Source organism: Epinephelus moara, chromosome 12, assembly GCF_006386435.1.
Source record: "Epinephelus moara isolate mb chromosome 12, YSFRI_EMoa_1.0, whole genome shotgun sequence".
Classification (NCBI taxonomy): domain Eukaryota; kingdom Metazoa; phylum Chordata; class Actinopteri; order Perciformes; family Serranidae; genus Epinephelus; species Epinephelus moara.
Window position 1 is genome coordinate 28,881,360 of NC_065517.1, and position 27,784 is coordinate 28,909,143.

The window sequence follows — 27,784 nt, forward strand, 5'->3', positions numbered from 1 at the left end:
ACAACAGTAGAGATGAGAAATAAACAGAGAGGAAGAATAGATGTGTAAATGGATGCACCTACTGGTTGTGGTAGCAGAGAGGGTCAGGGATGCACAGTTCGGAAACATCCATCAGTCCACGTTAAGCATTCCAGGTGTTGCAATAAAAAAACAGATAAACAAACAGCTGGGGGAAAAGCTGGAGGAGGAGATCAGTTCCTAAGTCTCCACATATCTTGATGAAATGTTGGTCAGGTGTTCCTGGGTGTTGTCTCCCCTCCCTCCCCTGTTCAACACACACACACACACTCACACAATAAAAAAAAACCCCGCTCTGCCTCGGCCCGACAAACTCCAGTCTGCACAGGTGCTGCACACTCAGGCTCAGGAGTACGTGTGGAGAGAGGAAGAGTGGTGGTGATACAGAGAGAAGAAGAGGAGGAAAAACCTGAGGTAGAGATGAAGAGAGAGGGAAGAGGAAGTGTGGAGAAGAGGAGAAAGATCAGAGGAGGTGATGGAGAGAGAAAGAGAGAATAAAAGACGGACACAGATGGATGGAGAGCAGCAGTGGTGAGAGCGCACTCAGGCTGAGTAAGTCAGTGAGGGGATTGAGTCTCCATTGAAGTCATGGGGGCTCTTTAAGAGCAGGGAGGAGTGGTTATGTGCATATGGAGCTGCTGCCATTGGTCGGTGTCAGGAGGGCTGTCCTGAGAGCAGCCAATGGGGATGAAAGATTACTGAGATGGGACGAGCTAATGAGGAACCAGTCGGTGTCCAGTCATTCACAAGGGAGCGCTGCAAAACACATGTAGACCCCCTCAGATAGATATAAATAAACAGTGGATGTAGATTTAGATAGAGAGATGAGGAGTTTCTTTGGAGTCACAGCTCCAGCTGCAGAATGAACTGAAGCAGTAATTGACAAGCAGCAGAAGTAGCTGAGGGCGCTTTAAACGGGTCTGTTTACTATGCTTTAAAAGGCTCAGTGCCAGCTTACAGAGCTAAACTGTTCCCTTTACTCTTTTATCCTCTCCTCCATGCCTCTGCCTTTCCACAGCCTGCCCTCTTTTAAAGTAACTGCAGCTGCTTCCCACCACATATCACCAATCACCCTGTGAAGACGGGGGGATCCACCAATCCCCGAGGAGGCAGGATGTAAGAAACCCAGAGTGATAATGACCTCGGCAGGAATGATAATAACGATGACGACGACAGACAACTTTGAGTGGATCTTTACCACGTCTGTGTAATGTGGCAGCCATCAGAGGAAACCCAAAGCCACCCCCCACCTCCGCCCCCCCACCACACCGACCCTCCCTCCCCTCCAACCCACTTCATCAACCCACATTTTCCTGATCGATACAAAACCCATCACACACTCTTATTGATCACAGCGTTGCTGTGTCGCCAGAAGCCTCGGGACAGACTCTGTTTCCCCAACCGTCTTTTAAATAAAGAGGAATTAGAAATTTGAGCGTTTTCTTTTCATGTCAGTCCGTATCAAAGTCACGGGAGCAAAAGCTGATTGCTTCAATACAAGGAGCTGTGCGTTCTCAATTAAATTTTTGATCAATATTTTGGCATTTAATGTACTTTCCTTGCGGAGGAAAACCAGGATATTCCCACTGATCTGATTAAGACATCCAGACATAATCAATAGAGGAGATATGTTTATGTTTTTAATGAGGCGGAGAGAGAAAAGAGAAGGAAGACTCTAATGTTTGGATGACATGTATGGTTTCACATTAAGGCTGAATACTGGAGAAGTTAATTAAATAAAAAAACAAATGCCAACTTAAAGTGCATGTGGAAATATCTCAACTTTAGGATGTTTCAGAAAAAGTAAAGCTGTGTGTTTGGTTGATTCAACTAATTTTTAACAGGAGAATGTGAGTAAAGCTTTAACCAGGAGATTCTCTTCGATCACAGGAGGTTTATTTAAGTCTATTAATTAAATAAATAATAATTTAGTGTTGCCCGTTTTCTGAGGTGGGCCATATTGTGAGTCCAAGGCTCATCTGCCTCCCTCCCTCTCAGCCAGCCAGCTTACACAGCGAGGGGACATGGGGCTTCATGGCATCTGACAGGAAATCTATTGAGCGCACAGTCTGTAATCCCACTATCACGCTATCGCCAAACGAAGAAACAGTAATCCAATCATTAGGTCTGTATTTAAGCAAAACAGATTTTCAGCTCTGCGACCGAGGGTGTGTGTCTTTAAGCAGATCACGGCAAGTCTGGGATCTGACGGCTGTGCATTTTTCACGCAGCAGTTTGTGTTTTTCATAATAGTTTTGTTCTCATTCTCAGCGATGTATTCCCCGTCTCCAGTGCCTCTGAATGCTCAGATATGGCCTTAATTTATCAGAGAACAGATGGATCGAAAAGGGAATTGTGTTATTTTTGGAGAGAAATTTACCCTTACACAATATGCACAAATCAAAATGTAATCAAAGCACATAAAACCTGAACAAAACGCGCATCACAAACACTGAGATTTAAGCGTCTGTGTTCAATCAGCAGCTTGTTTCTGAAAAGTAAAAACAGAACCAATCGTTATCTGTCAATAAATAGTAATTACATATTGTGGTGAGTTGAGGGACACAACCTCCCCGTCACACTGGCTGCATGTAATTAAATTCCTGATTCACGAGCAAACTGGTCTTTTATGTCTGACCTCCTGACCTCTCCACACACACACTGGACAATGTGCGGCCCGACGGCTCAGCAGGAAGCTCACTGTGCGGTCCGTCCTGACTGTGTGCTGCGGACAGGGCTGCGACTACGATTATATTTACTGTTGATTAATCTGTTGATTATGTTCTTGATTAATCAATTAGTCATTTGATCGCTATCAGTGGTTGCCAACCTTTTTCACTGACTGACATATTTTAAGGATGCTTCATATTATATTCAGAGCATAACCACACTAGTACAGAACAACTGATAAAATGCACAATTATCCCAAATATTGAACACAATAACTGCAGGAACTTTGTGTGAAACATGCGATTTGGATGAATTTTGAGCAGATTATTTCCTTTAAATTGAGTTTTCTTTATATTTTTTGGGACTTTTTATACAGTTATCTGTCCGTATTATGTATTTTTGGTTTATATTTTTAATAAACATATTCATGTTTCCTCCTCCCTGACACTTGGCCATTGTTTTATCAGCTCTTTTATTGGTTTAATTACATACTTTTCTACTGCAGGAAAAGAAAGTGAAGGTTCTTTAAATAAAGTATATGTTCAGGTCGTCACTCTGCCCTCATCCAGTGAGATTATTTTTAAGTTTATATCTTAAATAATAATCTAAACTTTGAAAATAACAGTTTAATTTAGTTTTCTCCACATAAATGGATGAAATGCTGAGATAAAAGGCTACTGTATATATTATCAAGACACGTTTTCTAACACCCTTTAAAATCAATAAGGCCTCGTGACCCACTGTAAAGCTTTGGGGACCCTAGTGAGGGTTGGGACCCCCAGTTTGGGAACTAGTGCTCTATTAAACGTCAGAAAATGGGTAAAAAATGTTAAACAGTGTTTCCCAAAGCCCATCCAAAAGGAGACTCTCAAATTAGCAAGAACAATGGTGTGAATTTGTATTTTGTCTTTATTTTTACTCTATAGTGCACGTTTGAGAAACTATACACATGTCTAGTAGGATTTAGAGAAAGACCCATGTGGACGGGGGAAGGTCAGGGTTGAGGAATGATCAGAAGGTGCAGGTGTATATATTGTGTTACTTCTTTGTGTCTGTGACTGTCTGTCATAAAAGTAGAGCTGTGTTAAATGAGGTATGATGTTATTAAAAGAAGGTCTGACAGCGGGAGTCTCTTAAAGGATATTTTTTGTTGGACTGACCTCACACTACCACACAAGGTGAAACATGCTATTTGCTGTAATTTGTGATTAATTAAAAATGATCTAAACAAAAAAAAAAAACCTTCCCCAAAGCCAAATATAACATCCTTAAATTTCGTTGGTCATGTAGAAGTAAAGAAACCAGAAAATATTCAGATTAAGAAGCTGGAACCAGAGAATTTTGACTTTCTTACTTTAAAATCCACTAAAACCAACTGATCTATTATTAGATTAGTCAGCAATTTATTTAATAGTTGACAACTACTTCATTAACTGATTAATCATTGTAGCTCTAGCTGCTGATATAACTTGTGGCAAATGCTGTGTGTCAACTCTGAACAACAAGAAACTGATTTAACTGATTTGTTTCTGAGTAAATACATTTAACTGTTTATTTATTTACCAAAAACTAGAGAACTAAGTAACTTCCTCACAAAGAATTATTGAAGAGCAGCCACTTCTCTGGTTTTAATGACCTTACGCTGCTTTAATCTAATTACTGATAGTTAACAAACAAATAAATGAAATACACATAAACAGGCCAAAAAGTAATTTTCATTACATGATATTTAGTCAGTACTGGTTTCTTTTAAACATGATCAGTTATCATGTACAATTTTGTTTTGAATCTGGCAAGTTGATCAGATCAGTTTCATCTGAGAAAATTGTGACTGAACAAACTAGCTACGTTCAAATTAGACGTTTCATACTTCATATCTCTTATACTGTGAAAGCCCATAAACTGAAATGACAGACTTTGTTTTATTAGCTTGAATGATCTGAAATATGTTTATTTATGTTATTTAACTTACAATGTATTTATACTGAGAAAGCTAGATTGATATGAGGTGCACAACTCCGTCTCCATCAGAAACAATGACATGTAGTAAAAACACAGAACCATGGTTCAAATTAAAACAAGAAGAGATGAAGAGTCTGATAATGCGTTGCCCCTTCTGGAAGTCATTTCATTATAAAGCAGCGACAACAATATAAAAACATTAGAAATAAATCTGGCAAATAAGAGGGATGTCAGAGGTCAAGGTGACAGACGAACGAAATTTTACCTTTGCTATTAATCTGTTTGCTTTATTTATGTGGGTGTATTTTTTTTTCTTTTGGTGTACTTTGCACTGATGTAGGTTTGGTTTCAGATGCTTTTGTTTCTGTTGATGTTTTAACAACTTGTAACCAGTTCTCACTCTAATATAGACACAAAATACATATTTTGAAAATACAAATCAGATCAAAATCAAGTACTTGTCAACTATTAAATTAATCTACAACTAATTTAATACTGAGGGGAAAAAGTCAAAATTCTCTGATTCCAGCTTCTTAAATATGAACATTTTCTGGTTTCTTTACTCCTTTATGACAGTAAACTGAATATCTTTGGTTTCTGGACAAAACAAGACATTTAAGGATGTCGTCTTGGGCTTTGGGGAACAATGATCAACATTTTTCACCATATTCTGACATTTTAAAGACCAAACAACGAACTGATTAATCAAGAAAATAATCAACAGATTAATCAACAATGAAAATAACAGTTATTTGCAGCCCTGATACAAGTTTTATTCTTCATCCACTTAAAAACATATAGAATTTGAACCCTCACCATGACAGTAAACATACATGTACACACAGATATCACAGCACTGAAGAGGTTAAAGTTCTAAAATAAAAGTGTAAAAGCTTTGACTCCACCTCCGACCACATCTACAAAACCGTCTTTATCCACAGACGAACACGCAGCTACTAAACACACCCTGAATCCCACAGATCCATCACTTGCACATTCCCCTCTCGCTGCCACACACCCGTTTGGCTCGTCTGCTGGAGGAGTGTGGAGAGGGATAATTACTATAGCCACAGGGCTGCATTAATCAGCTGGGTGCATTTGTTGGTTTTTATTATGTTCCACTCCCCTCTCTGGGCCATGCCGCCTCAGCCACAGGGACTAGATGGTGCTGGTGGAGGACCGTGGTCGCCCCGCTGCCCGCTCATGCTGGGTTAATAAATGCTATTAGCCTCTATCTCTTGCCTCTTAATTTCTCATTTAACTGAGGACAGTTAAAACAAAACTACACAAGCGGTGGTGTTAATCAGGGACTCGTAGCAGGACTCGGATATCTTGATTGAGAGAGCTGGACTCACACTATGAGGGACAGAAATGTATGCTGGGAGCTCTGGTATAGAGAGTGGACCTATTTATGCTGTGGCAACACATTTATTACAGTGGTGTCTCGGCAGTGACCATAATTATATCAAGATGAGGAGTCTCTAATACTTCAATATTTTACTTTCCTCATGATTTGAAAGAAAAATCTGTTCTTATAAACACAGCTTATATACACTGGTGTTGTGGTGTATCGTGGCACCACCAGTATCACTTCTTCTCACTGCACCACTCATTATTAAAATGTCCTCAATCATGATAAGACACTTTGGTTAAATGCAATCGCCAAATGGCATACATTATCCCGAGGACATTTCTCTAACCTGCGTTGCCTCTGTGCTCTATAGTGAAAGCCGTGATTGTGATTCCAGCAACAGCGAATGGTCTCCACTGTGTTTAATCACATTAAATATAAACAAAATCAATTGCGCCGCCATGCTCCAATTTTAAACAGCTCCTTGACACCAGGCGAATCCTCGACGACTCGCCTACGTCACCTGCATAACACAAGCGGGGTCTGGATGGAGTCACCTCTAAAGCGAAGCCAGGTTGTGTCATTGCCATCCAGAAACAGGATCAATACGTTCCTCTCAAGTTCATTCCAATAAGGCAGCTGGCAAAAACGGCCCTCGTGGTGTCAGCTTTTTACAGCTTTATGACGCTTATGCGTACGAAGCAGGCCTGCTGTGTTTAGAGCCTGCAGATGAAACAGCTAGCGCCGAGAGAAGTGGGGAACTTTACATGGAAGCTTTGAGTGTCTGCAGACAGACTAAAGTAAACATAATAAGAGAATAATACATTGGGATCTCTTAATATTAAAGGAACAGTTCACCCCCAAATCAAACCAAACCAAATGCATATTTTTCCTCTTACCTGTAGTGCTGTTTATCAGTCTAGAGTCACCAAGTGTTGGAGATATCAGCCATAGAGATGTCTGCCTTCTCTCCAACATAATGGGACTAGATGACACTCAGCTCAAAGCGCCAAAAAATGCAATTGAAAAACTCACCAGCAATGTTTTTTCCCAGAAATCAGTACAAACTGCCGTAAAACTTCAATTAGTAGCCCGGGCTATTATTTGCTTCGATCACTGAGCTCAACCGGAGTATATTTGGGACAAGCATCTTTATGGGACAGGCTTTTAATTCCTTTCAGACAAAACTGTTGCTCAGCAAAGATGGGAAATACTATCAAATTGTTTATTTAAACCAGTAAGAATATTACTTTTGTAAAAATTTGTATAACCTATCAATTATGAATCATTCATTTAATCTAGATCCAACAGGCAGCGCATCAGAGAGACAGACAGACAGAGTTACAATGCTCATTTCACACGGCACACGGCACACAACACCTTTTTATCCTTTATCCTGTTAAAAAAATATTTACAACTTGGAATTTTTTTTAGGAAAAACCGCTTTGATTCTTCTGATCAGTTGACCCTTATGGACTAAAGGATTAGAGGTTAAATAATAAAGGAATGGACACATCGGACTTCATGACTGCTTCAGAGTTAGGGAGTCAGCATATTTTGTTCATCCTTCTGGTTTACCAAGCCTGTAAATCTGAATGAATTGTTCTTCTGTGCTCATGGCTTCAGTAAAATTAACTAAAAGATTGAATTGTGGGGAATTTAGCCAAGCTCAAGATGTGTAGCATCTCCATACTGACAAGAGTTTTAACATTTGTATTTGCATGCGCAATCAGCTTAGCACTTAGCTCAAGCGGGTAGCCGATGGCTCTGTGGGCTTTAAGAGGTTTTATAATTGAAGAACTTCTATAAAAATGAACTCCTTCACAGCGTCAATGTCAGACCTGGCGTCTAATTGAGCGTTTGTTGTCAATACGTGCAGCCACACGTGAGAGAGACATTGAAGTTTTACTGTATTTTCTTTCTACCAAACAACACTCGCCAACCGTATCACCACAGAGGATTAGGGTTGCAACAGCATGAGATTTTTCAGGGTATGATAACCATCTCAGAAAACATTCCGGTTTCATGGTATCACTGTATTACAGAATTTATATTACCATCGGTCAGTATGACACTTAAAGGAATGGAAATGGAAGGGTATGTGTTTGGTTGAACAAATGTTTTATTGAAACTTGAAACCATTTTGTTAATGGAAGTATGTGTTAAAAGTCTCCCCTTTGAAAATAACTAAAATAAAGGGGCCATTCTTTGTCCGGTTGTATTTTGTAGGATAGTTGTAGGATAGAGATAACTTAGATAAGTCAACTTTTGTATCACAGTATACCTTAAAACCAGTATATCGCTGCAACCCTGAGCAGGGTAAAGGGTGCATCTGCTCATGGACAAGAAGCTCGTGTTCATGACAGTGTGAGATGTAAACATTAAAGACGTCCTCCTCAGGTGAGCTGTAACGTTAGCTAGCTTAGCAGTGCTAGGTGTGTTAGCAGTAGATGCACGCTTCCTTCTGCATGGTGATTTGGTTGGTGGGTCTAGTTTGGTAGAGAGAAAGCCTCAGTGTCACGTAGATCAGTTTTATTCGAGAGAAGGCAGACATCTCTATGGCCGATATCTCCAATTCAAACCAAAACAATCTAGATTGATAAACAGCACTACACTACCACTATACTACTAAAAATGTTTGTTTTTTTACTATCATATTAGGATGAATTGTCCCTTTAAAGAGAAAGCATGCAACATATTTTGACGCAGATGCTAGCTTCTATTGAAAAATGTGAAAATGCCTCCCAAGAAAATGCATTTAGGAATACTGATATTTATATGAGTAGATAAACTGATGTGTACAGTAGCAGTTACAACAAACTCGTGCATAAGTACGTCTCACCAAAACTGTCTGAGAGAAGGAAAAAATTGTATGTTCATTGAATTCGTGTCACGGAGCTGCCAGTTGGGCTCATACCGACTTCAACGCTCAGAACACCCACAGGGCACTAGTAACTCTTCAATTACCAGCCTCACTCTGAGGAACAGCTAACTTAAGTACAAAACTTTCTGTTTCAAATGACTTAAAGTGTGTTTGATAAGGAAATTATCCTCTTTGCTCGTCCCAGTCCCACGACAAAAGACGCTGTTTCTGTATAAATTACCTCCACAGATGAGAGCATTGTCAAAATACTTAGAGAGCTGCTGGTGTATCTGTGAAACAATAATCATACGAGCATGATTTTGAGGAATCATCAAATTATTCCAACGCATAATTTATAAAGCTACAGACTCTACACACACACACACATCTGAAAGCATCATGCTTATGTGAGGGAGGGAAAAAATGTCCGGTGGATTTTAAACTGCAGGAGTTGCAGCCTGTTTACACAGTGCTGATGAATATAATACTAAAAACAAACATTTATGTAAAGCAGCCTCCGTTTGGCAGTAAATCTCATTTTGAAGAGAGGCTCGGTATTCCAGACTTGGCTCCCCTAAGATCCAGGGATGACTTTCATTTAGTCTCACCTCTCCATCCAACTGGGGTCACCCCTGTTGGTATAGCAAGCACAGCAGTCACATTGCTCCACCATGCGCGCAGATTGCTTACTAGAACCGCCTGGAACCTTTCATATTTCTCAGTCAGCATTTTTACAGGATAATTTTGGCAGCCTTTAAGGATATCGCTGCCTTAATAGAGGATAAAAATAAACGGGTGGTGGAAGGGCTATATCAGGCCGGTATAATCTTGTATTCTATACTGTGTGGAGCTAAACGTCTGGCTTTGGCTCCATTCAATGAGATTAAACTGCTCCCCAGTTGATTCCAAAAGACCATTTGTCCTATTTTTAAAACTAGAAAGAGCGTTTTGAGCCAAGTAAATCCAAAAAGGCCAGTTAAATTGATTAAAATACTATGGTGTAAATGGCATTATGGAGCAGCTTCTTTACTCTATATCCCATTGAGTGATTCTGGTCAGCAGATTTCTATAGATAGTTTGTCAGATTCAGTTTGTATTTATACACGTGTGCATACATATACAGGCATTGTGTGTGTGTGTGTGTGTGTGTGTGTGTGTGTGTGTGTGTGTGTGTGTGCTGTGTGAGCATTTTGGTGTGGCTCTGTGTAGACTGACTTCTGTATAAGAAAGCTTGTCAAAATGTCTCAAAGAAGGAAACAGCTTAATTCAATCAGCGCTGCCGCTTTCAAGACCACGAGGGAGCCGGCTAATGGTGTTAGAAACTTGAAAAGTTGGAAAAAATAAGCTTGAGGAAGTTCTCACTACCTGGGAAAGAAGTCTGTTCCTTGAGGCTTTCCTATACTGTATGATAGTAAAAGCTCCACTCTTCTGGGCCTTGTTGCTTCTCTGTGAGCTCAAATGCTGGATTTTAGTTTGTGCTCCTCCCATGAGGGGCAAAGCTTTGCAGAAGTTAGAAGAGGGTTATATGAAGTTCAGTGGAAATGTTTTTTTTCCCCACTACTCAGCCAACTTTTTTAATAAAAGACAAGAATATGGATCTCGATGTTCTGCAGAAGCATGTTTGGAAGTGAGTGGATGGGGAGTTGGAGAATATACAGGTTTAGTTAAAATGTGAAAAAAGAAACCCCTCTTCTAAATAGGCATCCTATGGGCATTCCCTTTCAGAATTACGAGAAAGAGACAAATGTTATGCCAGAATCTGGAGAAAACATGACAGTGTGTGTCTGCGGCTGTGCTGTGCAGTGAAAAACTGTGGGTCTATAAGGCATGCACCTCGTTTGTTTTATGCACCCTTCCCCCTTCTCCGACATTCACCCCCATTAATTCCATGATTGTGTCTTCCTCTCATTTTCTCCCTCGTTATGCATTTAATGTTTCCAATTTGCCGTCATCACAGAAAAACGCCACAAGAAGCTATAAATTCTTTTCTAATTCCAAATAATTAGGATTACACGGACCAGTGGTTTTCAATCAGCGAGATCATCTCAATGATAGATGGTAGGATAACTGGTCATTGCCGAGACATAAATATTGTGTCGTTCAATTAATCTGGTCTAATGAGGTGTCAAAGCTGCCACTCATCCATCAAATACAATTAGGAATAAACACATATGCATGGAGATGGGTAATTAATAATTAGCAAAGCAAAGAAAACAGTATTGGTTTCAGCAGCCACATTCACAGAGCAATTTACCACAGCTCTTTCTTCATTCGATTTTTCAAGTGAGTGAGACAATGCCACATCAAAGGAATTTCAATCAATTTTTACCCGTTTTTCGTGTCTGATGTTTGTCACACTCGCTGCTCCTGCCAAGACACGTGTCACTTTAGAAATAAACCTTAAAGAGGCAGCTCCGCATCTCATCAAAAGACAGTTTAACCTTAAAAAAACCCTAATCTGGGTGCCTTTCATCCAAACCAACCACAGCTGGACCTGGAAACAAAGAGTGCTCCTAAAACGTGATGGATAGAGTTCTTTTCTGGACCAAGAAAGAGCAAAACATTTATTCTAGATCTTGGGAATTGGGGACTGTCATCAACAGTTTGTCTTCATCTCTCTCTAAAGCCCACAAGGCTCATTGTCCTAAAAAAAGACATTTCATACAGAGTGTTCATTGTCTTCCATTTTCAGAGGGCAGTCATGCATCCTGACAGAATTAAAGTGCAGTGCTGGGATGAGACCTCCTGTATGAAAATAATAATTTATTCTGCCAAGTTCAAAACATAATGTTCAGGCTGTCAAAAGCTTCCATCAGAGTCTGTCACTAAAAGGTAGAAGTGTATGAGACCCTCTCGTATCAGCCTCTCAGACAAAGGTCCTGCTTATTAAAGCCCTCTGTGACACCAGAGCTGACACCTGTCAAACAGCAGCAGTGGGGTAGTTTCCCTTTGACTCTGTAAATAATTACAAAGCTTCACTTCCAGTCTTTGTCATGTTAGTAAAAGCCTAATTCAACAACAACAACAGCTGGCCGCAAATACATTTTGTGAGTTCACGTATCGGGCAAGTAAAAAATAGTTAAAGTATCAACAACACATTTACTGACAACATATTCCACTTGTTTCCCGCCAATATTAAACTTTTTTATAGTTATGTTTAGTCACTGGAAGCAGTTAGCTAAAGCTGGGGTAGGCATAAAATTTGGAAAAGGCAAAAAAAAATAGTCAGAATTTGAGAATACGCCCTCCTCCTGCAGCTTTCCTCTCTCTGTCCTAAGCCCCTCCCACCAGATGACCACAGGCACATGTGTGCTTCATACAGTAACCCAGAGATTCCCATACATTGATTAATTTTGTCTTATTTTATTGTAAAGTTGCGCGCAAATCATTTGTTCAGCCCTCTTTGCCTCAGTCTCTCCGCCTTGCTCCCCGCCACTGTGGACTGCTTCCCCGGGAGGAGAGCAGGCAGCAGCTCCAGAGACAGATCTCAGTTGGCAGCTGTGGCAGCTCAAATTCTGCCAGTGCCAGGTTTCACAGCTGGCTGATGGCAAGCGGTAGCGCCGGATCTGACCTATGTGACGGCAGCAACAGAAAGTTTGCTGATCTGGTGGGGAGTCGAAACTCAAGGCTGTCTAGTCCTCCAGAGCTAGGGCTTGTGCTGGCTAGAATTGGGTTGCTGCAGCCGCTGACTGGGGGTCTGTCTCCGGAGTCGCTGCTTGCACCGCACCCCAGCAAGATGGGTCTGGAGTGGCGGCGAGTGAGGCAGAGGACACACTGTGATTCAAGGCTCTGGCTAACGTTGGCTACATAAACGTAAACTTGAAGCTGCAGCTGTGAGCTTTTAGCTCTGGTTAGCAGAAGGCTAAAATATTAGCAACATTTTCTCTCAGGCTCTGACATGCTTCGCTGATATTGACACATTTGTTTAATTTACTGTCAGACTCTCTTTTAGGCTGTTTTTTCGTAAGTCTGTCTTCCTTATTGGGGCTTGCTACGTAGTGTAGGCAGTTGTTGCCAATGGTGGAAAAGCAACTTTCTCAACAGGATTCTTCACCATTGAATCAGACTTTCACCGAAGGGACATGCACATGCATCTGCATTTGTATACCAGCCATTAGGAATGCCCTATCTCAGAAGTGACCTGTGATTGGCCAGAGTCTCCTGCCAGGGGCCAGATTTTCTAAAGACTGAAAACAGAGCCAAAAGGAGGTGCAGAACTCCGGTTTTCTCTCAGTCCACTTAAATTACAATATGCTCAAAATGTATTATGAGATATTTGCCCAATGATGCCAAAGTAAAACTGCCTACTGTAGCTCCAAGGTTGGGGGTCACAGTCTGGTTTAACACAAGGAAAGTCCAAAGTGACTTGATGCTTGAATGCTTGCACTGAGTTTAAGAATGGAGTATTTTAAATGCAGGAATTTTACTTTTAATGGTGTATTTTTATAGTGTGAAACTGGTACTTTTATCATGTAAAGAGAGATTATTTTACCACGTTCATCACGTCACATCAGCTTAGCCTATTTTTATCACTGGTGTAGCAAATGCAAACGAGAGGACAGAGTAAGGGACTCTCTGAAAACTTCATTTCGATTCCTTACGTACTGTGTCACACAGGAGTGTTGTGTGCCCGATGTGCATTCTCATCGGCTCGCACTGGGCCATCTTGGCATTTTTTGGATAGGCAAAAAATCTGTGACCTAAAAAGTTGTTTAACATCATTGTTACATTAACCCCGAGATCAAACCTACGGAGGGCTTTCAAAAGACTTTTACCTGACTGCTGATAAATTCTCAACTTGACCGTCATAGCGCTTTACTGCAAATAATGCATGTACAACTAAATAGTGCTAAAATATATTGACATTTAGATGGGCTAAACAACAAAAATCTACTGTATTCATATCAATGTACATTTTGTGTGCCTTCATACTGTACTTAACATGCATCAAATAAACTAATCTCACTTTGTATGTCTCGTCTAGTCTGTCCATTTTTCCAAATAATACTAGCTCATACTTTGTCAGTCCATATAAAGTATGAACATGCACTCACAGGCTGAGACAGTAATGGAGTTCACTTATCCGGGTGAAATACCAAGTTTTTGGTCAGTCCCAACAGAGTACAGAAAATTCATGTTTTTATGCAAAACACTATCATATCAGTGATACAGTATAGAACTTATACAGTGTCCAATGCTTCCTCCTAAAAAAGTTGACAGTGCGGCCCTGTAGTGTCCCGGCTGATGGTGGCGGAGACACGTGATGCAACACAAGTCAGTGGTGTTGTCCTCCTGATGCGAGTCTACATAACAGGCCATAGACACCGAGACACCCCGATGGTTCAGTTCAGCTACAGCAGCAGCAAAGAGGCAATTACCCAGAGGCATCGGGGCGAAAGACAGGAGGAAAATCAATACATAATTTCAGCATTTCAGAGGGTGTTTCCTTCAACTGAGCCGATGTCTCAATTTACCGGTGTGAGTTAGTTGTTTTTTGATTTAAGCTCCTTTTGTATTTTCACACTGTACAATGAAAATGTTAATAAATAATGATTTACCTATAAATCCTTTACCTGTTGTGGCTTATATAAGGCAGCTTCAAGTGGATGAATGCAAATGCAGTTGGAATTTGAATCCACTGAATGTGAGGTCTAGCATTAATAAGAATTGACAGCACACTGCCATGAATTTTGAGTCTGGAAAAAGCTGATTCTAAATTCACAAAAAAAGGTTATGCAGACGCCTCTGCGCATCGTGTGAGTGGCATATTTGGGAGAAATTCACTTCACCTGACCCGGGGTTAAGTGTCTGAGAGGAATTTCATCTCGTCCTAATGGCACAGGAGCGTGTGGTGTAAGTTCACACAAAGTTTACCATCATAATACCATTTTGTACGCTGTCGCACTCCGTTATGCAGGCGGGCAGATGGGCAACCCCTGCGTACCCAGCGCCAAGATGCCATGGTTAAGTGACAGCAGCCAGACACAGAAATGAAACAAATCAATAGTGGCGTCTCTTATGAAGACCAAACCACATGCAGCACAACATGATAATGACCACAAACCCACTCAAGCGTTGAGGCTACCCCCAGAGAGGCGCTTCTTTAAATGAATGTAGGTTAGTGTGATTGACTAATCGCCTACTAAATTAGAAAAGACAATATCATACGGCTTTGTGCTGCTTCTAAGAGCTTTGTCTGCTCTGACTCATAGAAGCACCTATTGCCCATGATGATTGTTAAACATAATGGTACACCTTCTTCCATAACCTGGCAATTATACCGCCTGCAAAAACTTCAGGCATTATCTCCTTACAAAATAGTAAAAGACCCATTTTTAGGATTAGATATAGCTAACTTTTATGTCGTGTATTTGAATATGAAAAGGAGACTGGTGGGGAGTGCAGGGAGCCCAAGGGACCCAAACACAGACTTCCTCTAAAATGTTAATCGTTTGGCTAATTGAAGGTATGTTCTTTGTCGGCTCTGCGTTTTGGAGGGTCCCTTCTATGGACTGAGCGAGCACAAGGTAGCAGGGCTTTCAGATGTTATTGTACTTGACTGCTGCTGCACCGGGGTGCCAGTGGATTTAGGTGCTTTTAAGATAAGTTACGGGGACACGCACGCACACCAGCAGACGTGCGTGGAGAGACACACGCCAACCTGCATGTATACTCACCCACCCACACAGCGACACTCGCGCACACACACACACCAACACATGTACATGCCATCTATTTGCATTTCAAAAGAGCATAATTGCCCAGGGCGGTGGCTGGGGGAGTGTGGCCTCAGGATTCCCCGAGAGCGCCTGTGAAGTTAACGAATCACGAGTCTAGACTCAACCGAAGCTCCTCTTTCATACGAGCATATTCACACCAACATCCTCCTGAGTAATAGGCAGGTAGAGTAGTCACACACCGTTACACAGACAACCCATTTACTCCTTGTTGCAGTTCAGGCGAAAAACCCCTGAAATGATCCTTTTTGTAAAAGATTTTCCATTTTCCCCTTGTTCAAGGATAGTGTCATATTGTTTAAAATGTGGAGCTCATTCATTTGCTGTTTTACACACAAACTGACCGGCACTATGATTAGATTCACAAAAACAAAATAATTGGGATAAATTAGGTCGAGGCGTTTACATGCTCTGCACATTCACATGCAGCTGGCCAGTGACCAGGTATCAGACTTCCCCTCGCATTGTTTTAAGGTTGGCTTTGGCTTATTATTTTAACGCTTGTATGGATTCTGAATTTTAAAAAAGTCTAACATTCAGCTGTGGAAACAGACTTACTGAGACCTATTTATTTTGGTTTCAGTGTCAGTGTAATAAATCTGTATACAGCAACAGTATATGTAATGCTGTCAAAATGATCATTTCCTTGTTCTGTATCTTTGTCACAGACACTATATTAACCCCTTTGGAAACTAAGTTTAGTGTACGGCCGAGAAATCAATTTACTTACAATCAGAGCTCCGTCAACCAGGTTTGTCTTTATCTTCAGAGACAGAGACCCTGAGTGTGTCTTGAATCAGATGCTTTTGTACTTAACACAAAATATTTTCAGTGCACAAATCAGCTGCGTGTGTTCACATTGCATAGAACAGGGAAATGCAGTGTACCACTGGCGCACTCAAAACAGTCCAAAGTTGAGTGTGGAGTGATGGACACTTCTCAGCCTTAATGGTCATCATCTTCTCAACTTTAACATGGCAGCTGAGAACAACAAGGAGCCTGTTAGTTATACATGTACTAATACTGATGTCGAATAGAAGCAGTCTAGGGATGGGAATTGATAGGATTTTATTGATATCAATGCCATTATCGATTCTACTTATCGATCCAATTCTTCATCGATTCCCTTATTGATTCCTCCTGTGAATTTTCTGTGTAGAAAAAGTAGACCTTACAGGTTTTTGGCGTCAACAACATAAATTTTATTGACTTTCTATTCTAAACAAGAAATAAGTGCTAAGTAAGTAAGTAAATAAAACATGAAATTGGTCCAATGCTATCATCTAAAATGAAGCAAATGAAAGAATATTTGTACAGCATTTGTTTTCATCTACGTCAAATAGAATCTGTTAGTGTTGTCACGGTACCAAAATTGGGACCCACGGTACGATACCAGTGAAAGTATCACGGTTCTGAGTAGTATCACGATACCACAGCAAAAATTAGGCAGATGTGCCTTTTGTCATTTATAAAAAGATAAATCACTTTTCTATAATACATCAATGATATTTCAATGGAATAAATTATTTATAGACTTATTCATACTTCAAAAACAGCATCAATAAGTGATTATCATAGGGGGGATCAAAATAAAATTAATAAATAAAATAATAATCAACCAGCCACCCTCCTCCCCTGACAAGTTAAGAACAGTCCCTTCATAAGTAAAGAACAGTCCCTAAAGTGCGGTGAGGTTTGTGGAAATGTGAACGGCTCGTTTCTCCTCTGACACGTCACATACCTGTGTGCCGCCACAGCTCGGCTGTTCAGGTACTTTTGGGCAGTCATGACACCAAGAAATTATTGGACCTGGACACGGGCTTCTCGGTCGCCAGTAAGCGCACTATGGAGCACTATGGCCGCCGTATTTGACAGGTATACGTATTCCTGTCCGTGTCTGTGTCTGTGACCCCCGTTCAACCCACAACCAGCAGGACTCACCTTTCATTTTTGCTGCTGGTTGAAATCTGTACTCACACAGCGTGCTGAATGATTTATTTTGCTCGCACAAAACTATTTTTAGTCGCAAATGCGAGTAACGTTAAAATGCTCGCACAGTAGAGCCCTGTAGTGGAAAACAAATCACTGTAGCATTGGTGGTGTTTCCGCCCTTGCATGTAATTACGGTGCTGCATAAATTGCACGTCATGCTGTTGTGATGAGTGAATGTCATGAGTCTTTTTTGGTGAAGTGAAGCCAAGCTTTCGACCGCTTCTGTCTCTCCACCATTAAGTCTTCTTTGTTGTTAAATGAACTGCTGACTGACGAGTGTGACGTTCGTCATCCACGTAAAGATTAGACGTAATGAAAAGAATCGATAAGGGAATCGTTAAGCATAAAGGCTAATGATGTCGATGAATTAAACCAGTTGGAACCAGTTCTTAACAGGAACCGGTTCTCGATATACTGACGAAGCCGTCAGTAATCGTTGTTGGGTCTGCAATGATTTGGTAACATGAACAATGATAACTTGACACTAGCTAACGTGCTCCTAGCTACGGCGGCACATTTTTATCTGCACTGCTTTATGGAAGGAGTTGGCTTAAGTTTGGTTTATGTGTGGGCGGTGATAGCAAGCAAATGTTGGCAATAATGCTCCACTGTCTGTTTACTTAACAAAAAGTGCAAAACTGCAGTGCGCAATTTGAGACACTACCCTGTTGAAATTAGTACACCACGCAGAAAGTACACAGTGTACTACACTGAGGTGTACTAACGGAAGTATATAATTTGAGACACTGTCAGTTTACACTTGATCTTAAAATGTGTTTTGGTGGGGCGTCAGTGGTTTAGTGGTAGAGCAGGCGCCCCATGTACATGGCTGTTGCCGCAGCGGCCCGGGTTCGAGTCCAGCCTGTGGTCCTTTGCTGCATGTCACCCCCCCCCTCTCTCTCTCCCCCCTTCAAACTTACCTGTCCTGTCTATTAAAGGCAAAATGCCCTAAAAAATATCTTAAAAAAAAAACAAAAAAAAAAACAGCAACACTATCCAACTCATCATAAAATCGGCACATTATAGAGTGTTGGTGCACTGTCACCAAAACAGCCATCACGTCCTGCATTGTATTTTCCTTTTATGGCCTCGACAGGGAGTGTTTACCCTATAAGAATATGATTAAATCATGGATGTATTATTGAAGTGGATACTGGACCACCTATTTAGTCCGGTGAGAACTGCTTGCATGTCACGTACAGCAAAAAAGTTCCTAGTTTCCAGGTTACTTCTGGAGTTACTGTATGCATCCCACTTAATATGCACAATAGTGTTAATCCCATCAACCAGGCTATGTGAGCAAGCAAACCGCATTCTGGATGAGACACTGCAGGCACGCGCAGATCACAAACTATCACATGTAAGGTAAATAACTCGCTAATAAATTGATAATTAAAACAATTAAGTATGAGAACAAAGGCTAAAATGTGACCAGTGAATGCTATGCAAAAAACAAAATCAAAATATTTTGAAGTTTGAAAAAGGGTTAGAAAAAGAGAAAAGTGTTTTACTAATCAGGGGCTGTATTGTGTGATTCTGCAGATGCAGCAGTTTGTAAGAAGACTTTGCATTAAAACGGTAATTAGCACATTTGTTCATTCATGTGTCCTTTATATTATGTTTTAATTTTTATTCCTTGACAAAAAATGGTTCATTTTAGTTGTTTTCATCGCGAAAATAGGTCATCAACAAATATTTTTAGTCACAGTTTTTGTGGATGAAATTTACACTGTGCTGCTTTAATGCAAAAGGCTAATAAAACACATCATCACATCATCACCATCATCAAACAGACAGCACGTTTAGCTTCATATCAATGTACAGAGATGTTTCTTACACATCAGATAGCCTCTCACATTCTGTCCAGACTCGTGGCAGTCCAGTGGGGACGGTCAGGGAATGATAGAGGAAGCTGAGGTGATGCTGAGTCTGGTACTACACGGACTACAGTCAACTGAAAGGTAAGCTGCCTCGTTGCTGGAAAGACTGATGGCCTGGCAGAAGTGTTATTTGTCTTGTATTGCTGGGTGAGCCCTCACGTCCACTCAGGAAGAGATGAAAGAGGGACGGACGGTCTGTCTGGGAGAAGTGCTAGCAATGTGGTGGAGGACAATCTGTCACCAGCAGTCATCACTTAACTGAGCCCAGAGCTGCACCACTCACTCAATGAGAACCTCACCAGACTTAAATGGGAGCGCTGGGCAGAGCCAGGAAGAGACATGATTAAAAATATGCATGAAATGAAATGAAATGCAAATCCTTCACCCTTTTACGTTAGTACTGAGCTCAAAAATCTGAATGTGGGACAACAGACACAATTTGACAAAAAAGGAATTGCGAGCGTACAAAAATAGGACAACGAATATTCAAGATGATGAACATCATTTCACTCTTATTCTTCCTTTTTCACAAATATTTTCCAGGTTTTTCATCCCACGCTAACACCCACGCGTTTCTCAAACTAACACACAAACACACTTTAGTATCTAATAGGAGCTGGCACTGCATGTGGAGGTGAAGGACGTGCGGAGGGGCCGCCCTGTCTCATGACACAATAAATGACTGTGATCCAGGTTCCAGCAAAAACAAGGACTGCTTTTCAATTCCACCTCTTTTACCCGGATGAATGATGAACCCTAGGTAAGAGGTGCAGTGTTGTGGTATTAATATACATCAGGGGCCAGAGCGCCACACTAAATCAGGAGCCCCAGTGCATTTGTTATTCTAATGACAAGCAATAGCCATGCTCGGGCTGTGTGGAGTCCGCAGATCCTAAACTGGGAGAGGACTAAACTAAAAAAGACTGAAAGTAAAAATAAGGAAAAAATTTAAGGAGGAATGACTTCATGACTGAGACGTAACAGTGATGTTTTTAAAAGGCTTTTCTTTTACTTTAAGTATTAAAAGGTCCAGTGTGTAGGATTTAAGGGGGATATATTGGCAAATAGATGGAATATAAGTGTGTTTTTTTAGTGTATAATCACCTAAAAATATGAATTGTTGTGTCATCATTACTTCAGAATGAGCTGTTTGTATAGGGAGCAGGTCCTTGTCTATTGTGTCTGCAATGTTTCTACAGTAGCCCAGGATGGACAAACTTGCTCCAAATAGGGGCCTTTTGTGTTTTTTGCATCAGACTCCGTAGTTAGCAGCCTCTCCGCAACCAGCAGGGTTGCATAAACACCAATATCTTAAAGAAAAATTGCTTTATTCATTGTTTATACCGGTTAAATTGCTGAGCCTGTTTGTTTTGAAGAAGAAGAGATCTTTGAAGAAATCCTGACCCAAAGTTCACGCTTGGCACATGGGAAAAGTTTTAGCTGGTTGCAATCTGCAATCCTCACCTCTGCATCCTACACACTGTTCCTTTAACATGGTCAGATGCACTGATTTATTGGCTGAATGTTCGTCAATATTCGCCTTGTTGACTGCCATCGGCCTATTGCAACAATGGCACTGGCCGATGTTTTTCTATCAGGTCGCATCAATTTTGTGCAGGCAAAAAAGCAGGGCCCAACGCTAACTTCGTCTCAGTGTTGTGTTCAAGACTGTTTCCTTGTCGATAAGTGTTTCCTTCTTTCTAAACCTGAGTCAAACCTTATCCCTAACCCTTACCACCAAGAGGGCACTACGCAATAACAGTAGGGGTGGGAATCACCAGAAGATTCACGATACGATATTATCACAATACTTAAGTCACAACATAATATCATTGCATTAAAATATATTGCGATATACTGTGATTTATTAACTTTTTCAACTGTAAATTATGACCCCAAAGGAAAACTCTGTCAACATCTGTTTCATCTAATAAGATAAAGTTTTCAGTCTGTTCACCTCACCTCAACCATTTTTTGTGTCATGATACGATATTGCCACACAAAAATATCGCGATACTATGCTATGCCCCTAATTAACAGGAGGTAAATACTTTTTGACCGGGTAACAGACTTCGATACAACACCGGCGTCCTGGTGACAATAGAAAACATGTTTGAGATGAACAGAGATCTTCCACGGACATTTTTTGGGGAAAAATGATGCAGTAAACTCACTATCGATGCATCAGGGGACACACCTTATCTTTTCCCTGATAACACTACATTGTGAAAAACAAATCTGTGCTGATATTGCAGGGAGAGAGCTAGTTACCATTAGCTGATAGCAGGCTGTGGCCGGAACTAATGCTGCATTTCATCGTGTTTACTGTGTTCACAAGAAGAGTCAATATAAATGTCCCCCTCTTGTGATATTCAAAATCTCGTATATGGAAAATTTCCAATGGCTCAGAGTTCACGACTTTGTGTACATGGCTTCTCATGTCGTAAACACGAGCTCACGAGTTCCATTTAAAGGATGCATAACAGCTTACGTAGGCTGCACTGCGGTACATTATGATGTGTTCAAGCTCTTTTCAGTAAAAATAAGTCTTGGGCAAAGGTAAATTATAACGTTATCATAATGTGCTTAAATGTAGTCTTGTAAATACAGTTGTTTGACGCAGAAATTTTTTGATGTTCTCACAGTAATATAGAACAGATATAAAGGAAATTGTGATGTATTATATAAAAACGCATGTGAAGCATCTGTTAAAAAAATGTTTTTAATGGGAAAGCTAATATTAAAGGGGTTTTCATTTTAATAAAGGGTTGAATGACTTTAAAACATTTCAGTTATTTTTTATAATGAAGATTTCTTTGTTTCCCTGGCCCGAAAAGGGGAATAAATACACAATATACAATAAAAATATACAACAACATTGGTATTGGCATCGGTATTGGCTCAGAATTTAAAAACTGATGCATCCCTATAGATAGGGGCATATACCATGTTAGAAAAAAATGTTACTCTAATCTAAACAAATAATACACAGAAGCAATCTCTCTGAGTGCTAACATTAAACATGTAACCCAGATAAAGCCACATTTCAATCAATGCAAGCCACTTTTTAAAATCACATTAAAGGCTCTCTACTTCAAATCACTTTTATTCATCTCCGAGGTGTTTTAACCAACAGCTGCTCGTCTGACCCGACGGATCATAAATCAGCTTTCGGGAGAAGATCGAGTGAAAAGGAGAAGAGAAGACGGACGATTCTGGTGAACTCTCCGGATTGAATAATCAATACTGACAAAAATAAATGGCTCTACTATTTATCAAAGTCTGTGGTCAGCGCTATAGCAGAATTCCTGTAATGTATATTTCATACACTTTTATACTCATTGATTACCTGCCCTGTAGTTTGTAAATTACGTGTATATTGATCTGCTCATCATACAGTTGTGGCTTTTACTGTCGGCCATTTGTGCCGCTGATAAAGAGATCAGGATTGAACTCTGTAATATAAATCTTGAGCTATTTTCTGCCAATATCACAAGGTAGTATGGGGTAAAATAATGTAGTTATATTAAAGTTTTAGTGTCTTGTGTAGAATAGTACCAACAGCACATCACTGTTAGATTACTTAGGGGAAAAAAGCAGATTTCTTTTTTTTGAAGCGTTAAAAGAAGCGTACAAATCGCAGAAAACTGGTAATTATTTATGGGAAAAACTGCTCAATATGGTTGCACATGATAATAAAAATGCAGGTTTATCATACCAGTGTTTGAATATTGGTTGTCTCTTAATTTTTACTGACTCAGCTAGACAAAAAAGAGCACTTTCTGCAGCATCACAAGGTGATCCCTGCTCCTGAAGTCAAAAAATATTGATTACAGGTGATAAATCAAACACAAAGTGGAGAAATACCAGTCAGAACTACCATTTATTCTCATTATCTGAGCTTATGTGTTTATTCCACGGGGAGATTGAAGTCAAAAGATGACCAGGAGTGTCCCAGTGAAACCGAACAGATTACATGAGAGAGGATGAGTTAGGGTGGGAGGAAAAGAGGCAAGCTTTGGATCGATGGCGCCAGATCAATGATCAATAGGCCGCTCTCACCAATACACTTCCTGCTGACGCTCGGAGCTCTGGTTACACAGATGAAAATGGGTGGGCAGGGCCAGAGTGTGATGATGATTTATGTTAGCGGGGCAGATGTTTCATTTTGGAGAGAGTCTGTCTGATAGACATGCCTGAATGTCACCGCCTGGACAGCCAGTATTTCCACAGTGATGCACCAGTGCTGGTCTGCAGGTGATAGAAAGACCCACTGGTACAAATCATGACTTCCAGAAAATGGAACCAACTATTTTAAAGTAGTCAACAGTTAAGGAGAAGAGAAAAAAGCCTTTAGAGAACTGCCAAAATGAAATAAAGGAAATTTGTCATCCAAAATCCAACACAATTCATCACTTTAATGTGGAATTGGACACCAGAGAGGTTGGAAATCTGACAGAGAGGAAGAAGAAGAAGTATTTAAAGGCTTAGTTTGGTCCGTCTCACAAGTAATGGCGAGTCATTTTTAATATTTAAGCCAAAGTATGCCGATCGCAGGCCAAAATCTCTTCTCCGCAGACACTCAGTGTGGAGGATGCAGTAACCGAACGGGGAAGAGAGCAAAAAAGATCTAAATCAATATCAAACTGGCCGGGCAACCAAGAACAAGGCAATAGATCATTTCCCTGCAGTAACATGGATGATATTTTATCGTTATAGATTACAAATATACTGGAGAATCTTCATCACAGTTTATGTTATAGTATTTCTCCACCGTAGAGGCTTTTTGTCTTGGAAGAAGTGAAAATGTGGCGGTGTTGGACAAGATTTAAGATGAAACACATCAATCTGATATTGACCCAAGACCAGACACATTTCTTCAGTCTGACGCTGAACTTTACAGGACTGTATTAAAACTCATAGCACCCATGAACTAGATGGAAGTTCAAAGAAGTACAGTGAAATAAGAAAATAGATTGCCTTTTTTTGAAAGCTAATTTCATTTAGTATTGAGACGATACACTGATCACATATGATCTAGGATGTTCCTTTAAAGGGAGTAAAGGAAACAGCACAAGCAAAAAAAGAGAAGAAGTATTCTTCTGTTTGATCAGATACAGTATTACAGGTGTATTCTTTGTACAAATGTCCTTTTTCATTTGCAATTGTGCTGTAATTTCTTCCATTATGTACACCTGTCTCAGTTTCCTAGTCCACTGTTTTTAAGTGGGTGGTTGAATGACAACTGTACGCATTTTACAGTGTCATCAGTGGCTAAAAGCAAACATTGTATACTCAAAAACCAAACGGTCACTTCACTTAAGAAGATAAAAAGTGAAATATCACTTAGTCAGAAAGCTGCTAACTGACTTTGGTGCTCTGTAATAAAAGTCCAAGTGTTTGTTAGCCTAGCATCGCCAGGCCAATTTACAAATGCCAGTTAGCCTGTATCTCTCAGTTCAATTTTGATTTCCAAGGGGCGTAAGAAACAGCTGTAGATCAAAATACTTCAGGACACAATTGGATAAACCTACACCCAATCAAGAGCAACAAAACATGATGTAGTGCTGAGCGACAGACAGATATAAACACACAGTGCGTGCAGAAAAAAGCTGTGATGGTGTAGCATCAATACGTCTGTGAATGAGTGCTGCCATTTTTGCCACCAGAATGTGAAAATGGTGCTTCAACAAAAAGTCGTCTTAACTGAATGCAACGTAAAATTGCATGGTCCTAGCTGCCTGTGAGAGATACAGTGTGATAGAGCACTGTAATTTGTAGCTGAACTTTTGTTGCACACACTGTTTTTGTTTTGTTTTTTTAAGATATTTTTGAGGTCTTTCTGCCTTTAATTGATAGGACAGTATTAGTGTGAAAGGGGTAGAGAAAAAGAGAGGGGATGACGTGCAGCAAATGGCCGTGGGTCGGAACTGAATCTCCGGCCCCTGCTGCAAGGACAAGGCCTTTGTACCAGGTGAGCTTCAGGGTGCCCTGACACACTGTTTATTTTTATTTCTGTTGCTGGCTTTGAAAGCACCGCAATGGATGAGAAATTGCTGAATTCTGAAGCTGAAATGAGGAGTAATAGAAAAAACTCTTTACTTAATTACAAAAAGTTAAATAAGGTGTCTGCTGGCAGGAGGCAAATTGCCAGGGAGCTTAAAGTTTCTGGTAAATGACCATTTCCATTGCTAATAACAACCTACTTACTGTTGGCTATGTTGTATGTCATAAAAAGTACAAACATTGGAAGAGAGCGAAAACTCTCCCATCTTTTAAGTTGTTACATCTCAGACCTGATCTCAAGCACACAGCCGTAACAGTATTATCAATTGTTTTTAAGCTCAGTAACTTTCATAGAAAGTTATTTAAGTTTGAACGGGCTCAGCAGGATGTTCAGAGTGACAGCGGCATTTACTTGATATAGGAAACAAGCTAACTGTGCTAACAACAGATCGGAAATATGCAACAACATGTTTCTGCCAACACTAGATAATAAAAAAAGCCAGACTGTTCTATTAAGTTGCTTGAGAGAAGATAAAGTTATCTCAGAGCCTTATGGTGTGAGGAGTAGCGTTAAAGTCAAGAGTGCTTAATCCGCAGCAAAATCTGAGGACCAAAATGTCCCCAGAAGTACACTGCATAGCACACTGAGTAGAAGGAAAAAAAAAAAACTATTGTTCAACTTGAAGCAACCTCAGTCAACTGAGAGATCTCCAACTGCCCTAGATCAGCTCGGCCTGGTCCGCTGGAAATCTGTTTGAACTGGAGGGAGAACAGAAGCATCTGCCAGAGCAAATAAAACAGAGCCTGCAGATTCGTCTGGTTCCCAGGCTACTGTTTTGCAGCACTGATGTTATTTGTGTCACTACAGCGAGTGCATGACACCAATTCACGCAAGTGTAGCTTATGTTACCTAATGTCTCGCACAACAAAACACTCTGTTTCCTGGTTTACAAGGTTATAGCAACAAAATGACAGAAGCAACAGTAAATAAATTCACAACACTTTTCGTACTTTTCTCACATCGCTGCAAACACACACACACACACACACGCACACACAAAGGTGATCACGTATCACAGGTGCACACAGATGAGGGCCTGGTTTCGACCTGTCAGTCACCCATGCCTCTCACAGCCAAGGTCTAGTGACAACTGTTAAATCAGAGCACGCCTTCATCCTTGCCATGGCTAATGCTGTTAACTGTAGAGCAGCATCTCGGCTAACACATCCTGGGTATCTCTAATTACCCCAATGAGTCCCGCTCCCCCTTCTGCCCACATGGTGCCCATCTCCACATTATGGTGGGAGAACAGGCCAGACGAGAGCGTAAAGGACCACATGCCATCACTGAACAGTTTCTATCCCTTGTCAATTTCACAGTGAAGTGCTAAACTCTCCTCCTGAGCGCTGGTCTCTAACCTCTGTGCTTCTGGAACGAGGATGCAGCTCAATAAAGATGTGACTTACCCCCCCCTCCTCCAGATCCCGCCTGAAGTTACCCCTTGCAACTGTGTCCACCCGGCTCTTAGCCGTGGTAAATTGGGTTAACGCTCACTAAGTGTCCCATCGTTAGCGTTGTTAATTGACTACTGCGTGTGATAATTAACAGGGAGCGGACTGCCTACCTCGCTAATCTTATTTAGGTCATTTGCATTTAAAATGGTTTTGGTCTCTCTGGCAAGTTGAAAAAAAAACCACGCTCTTGGAAATCATGCTTGATGGGCGAGTCGGGCTGAACAGCCACTTAACATAAAAGCCTGTGAAATCGGGGTTGATGCATTTTGTGTGAAATGTTGCGATCCAGAACTGTACTTTTTGAACTGCTGTCTTCACAGAGAAGACACTTCTGATTTTAATATAAAAGAGATGAATGATAACAGCATCAGACTCATCCAAAGTTGCACTAACTGGATCTGCGCGGCCGTGTTTACCAAAGGCATGCTGTCCCATAAAAGTTCATCACATCCCCATTTCTCTTACTAACTCGTGTTGTGAACTCTTAATGTATGAAGGTTGATTTTGTTGTCGTGCTGTGATACCTCCAGATGAATGTTTCCTTTGTTGGAGCACCTTCTGTCCTATTTTGGCAATGACATGAGCGCTCGGTAGCTACAGGGGAGACACACGACTGAGCACTCCTCCTGATTCACAGAAGCATTAACACAGCACATTAGCTCTGCGGAGTAGTGGGAATGAAAGATGGGCTAACACCGCTGCCCCAGGCAAAGTGAAGACGTACACTAAAGCCAGCTGCCATCTATTATGGATAGCCAGTGCCGACCCCCACTGTTGGTGTTACGGGGGT

General features: G+C 40.7%; 1 protein-coding gene across 4 annotated transcripts in view; it reads right to left on the reverse strand.

Annotated features, from left to right (window-relative positions):
* esrrgb (estrogen-related receptor gamma b) overlaps window positions 1-27,784 on the reverse strand; it is a 221,642-nt gene that overhangs the window by 58,842 nt on the left and 135,016 nt on the right. Inside the window, exon 1 of one of the 4 annotated variants that reach the window (XM_050058308.1) lies at window positions 59-868. The exons of 2 other annotated variants lie outside the window; for them this stretch is intronic. In XM_050058308.1, coding sequence (XP_049914265.1) covers window positions 59-108 — 50 coding nt within the window. In that variant the 5' untranslated portion in view covers window positions 109-868. Of the gene's footprint in view, window positions 1-58; window positions 869-27,784 lie in introns of those variants that run through there. One more of the 4 variants, XM_050058307.1, reaches the window with a different exon arrangement.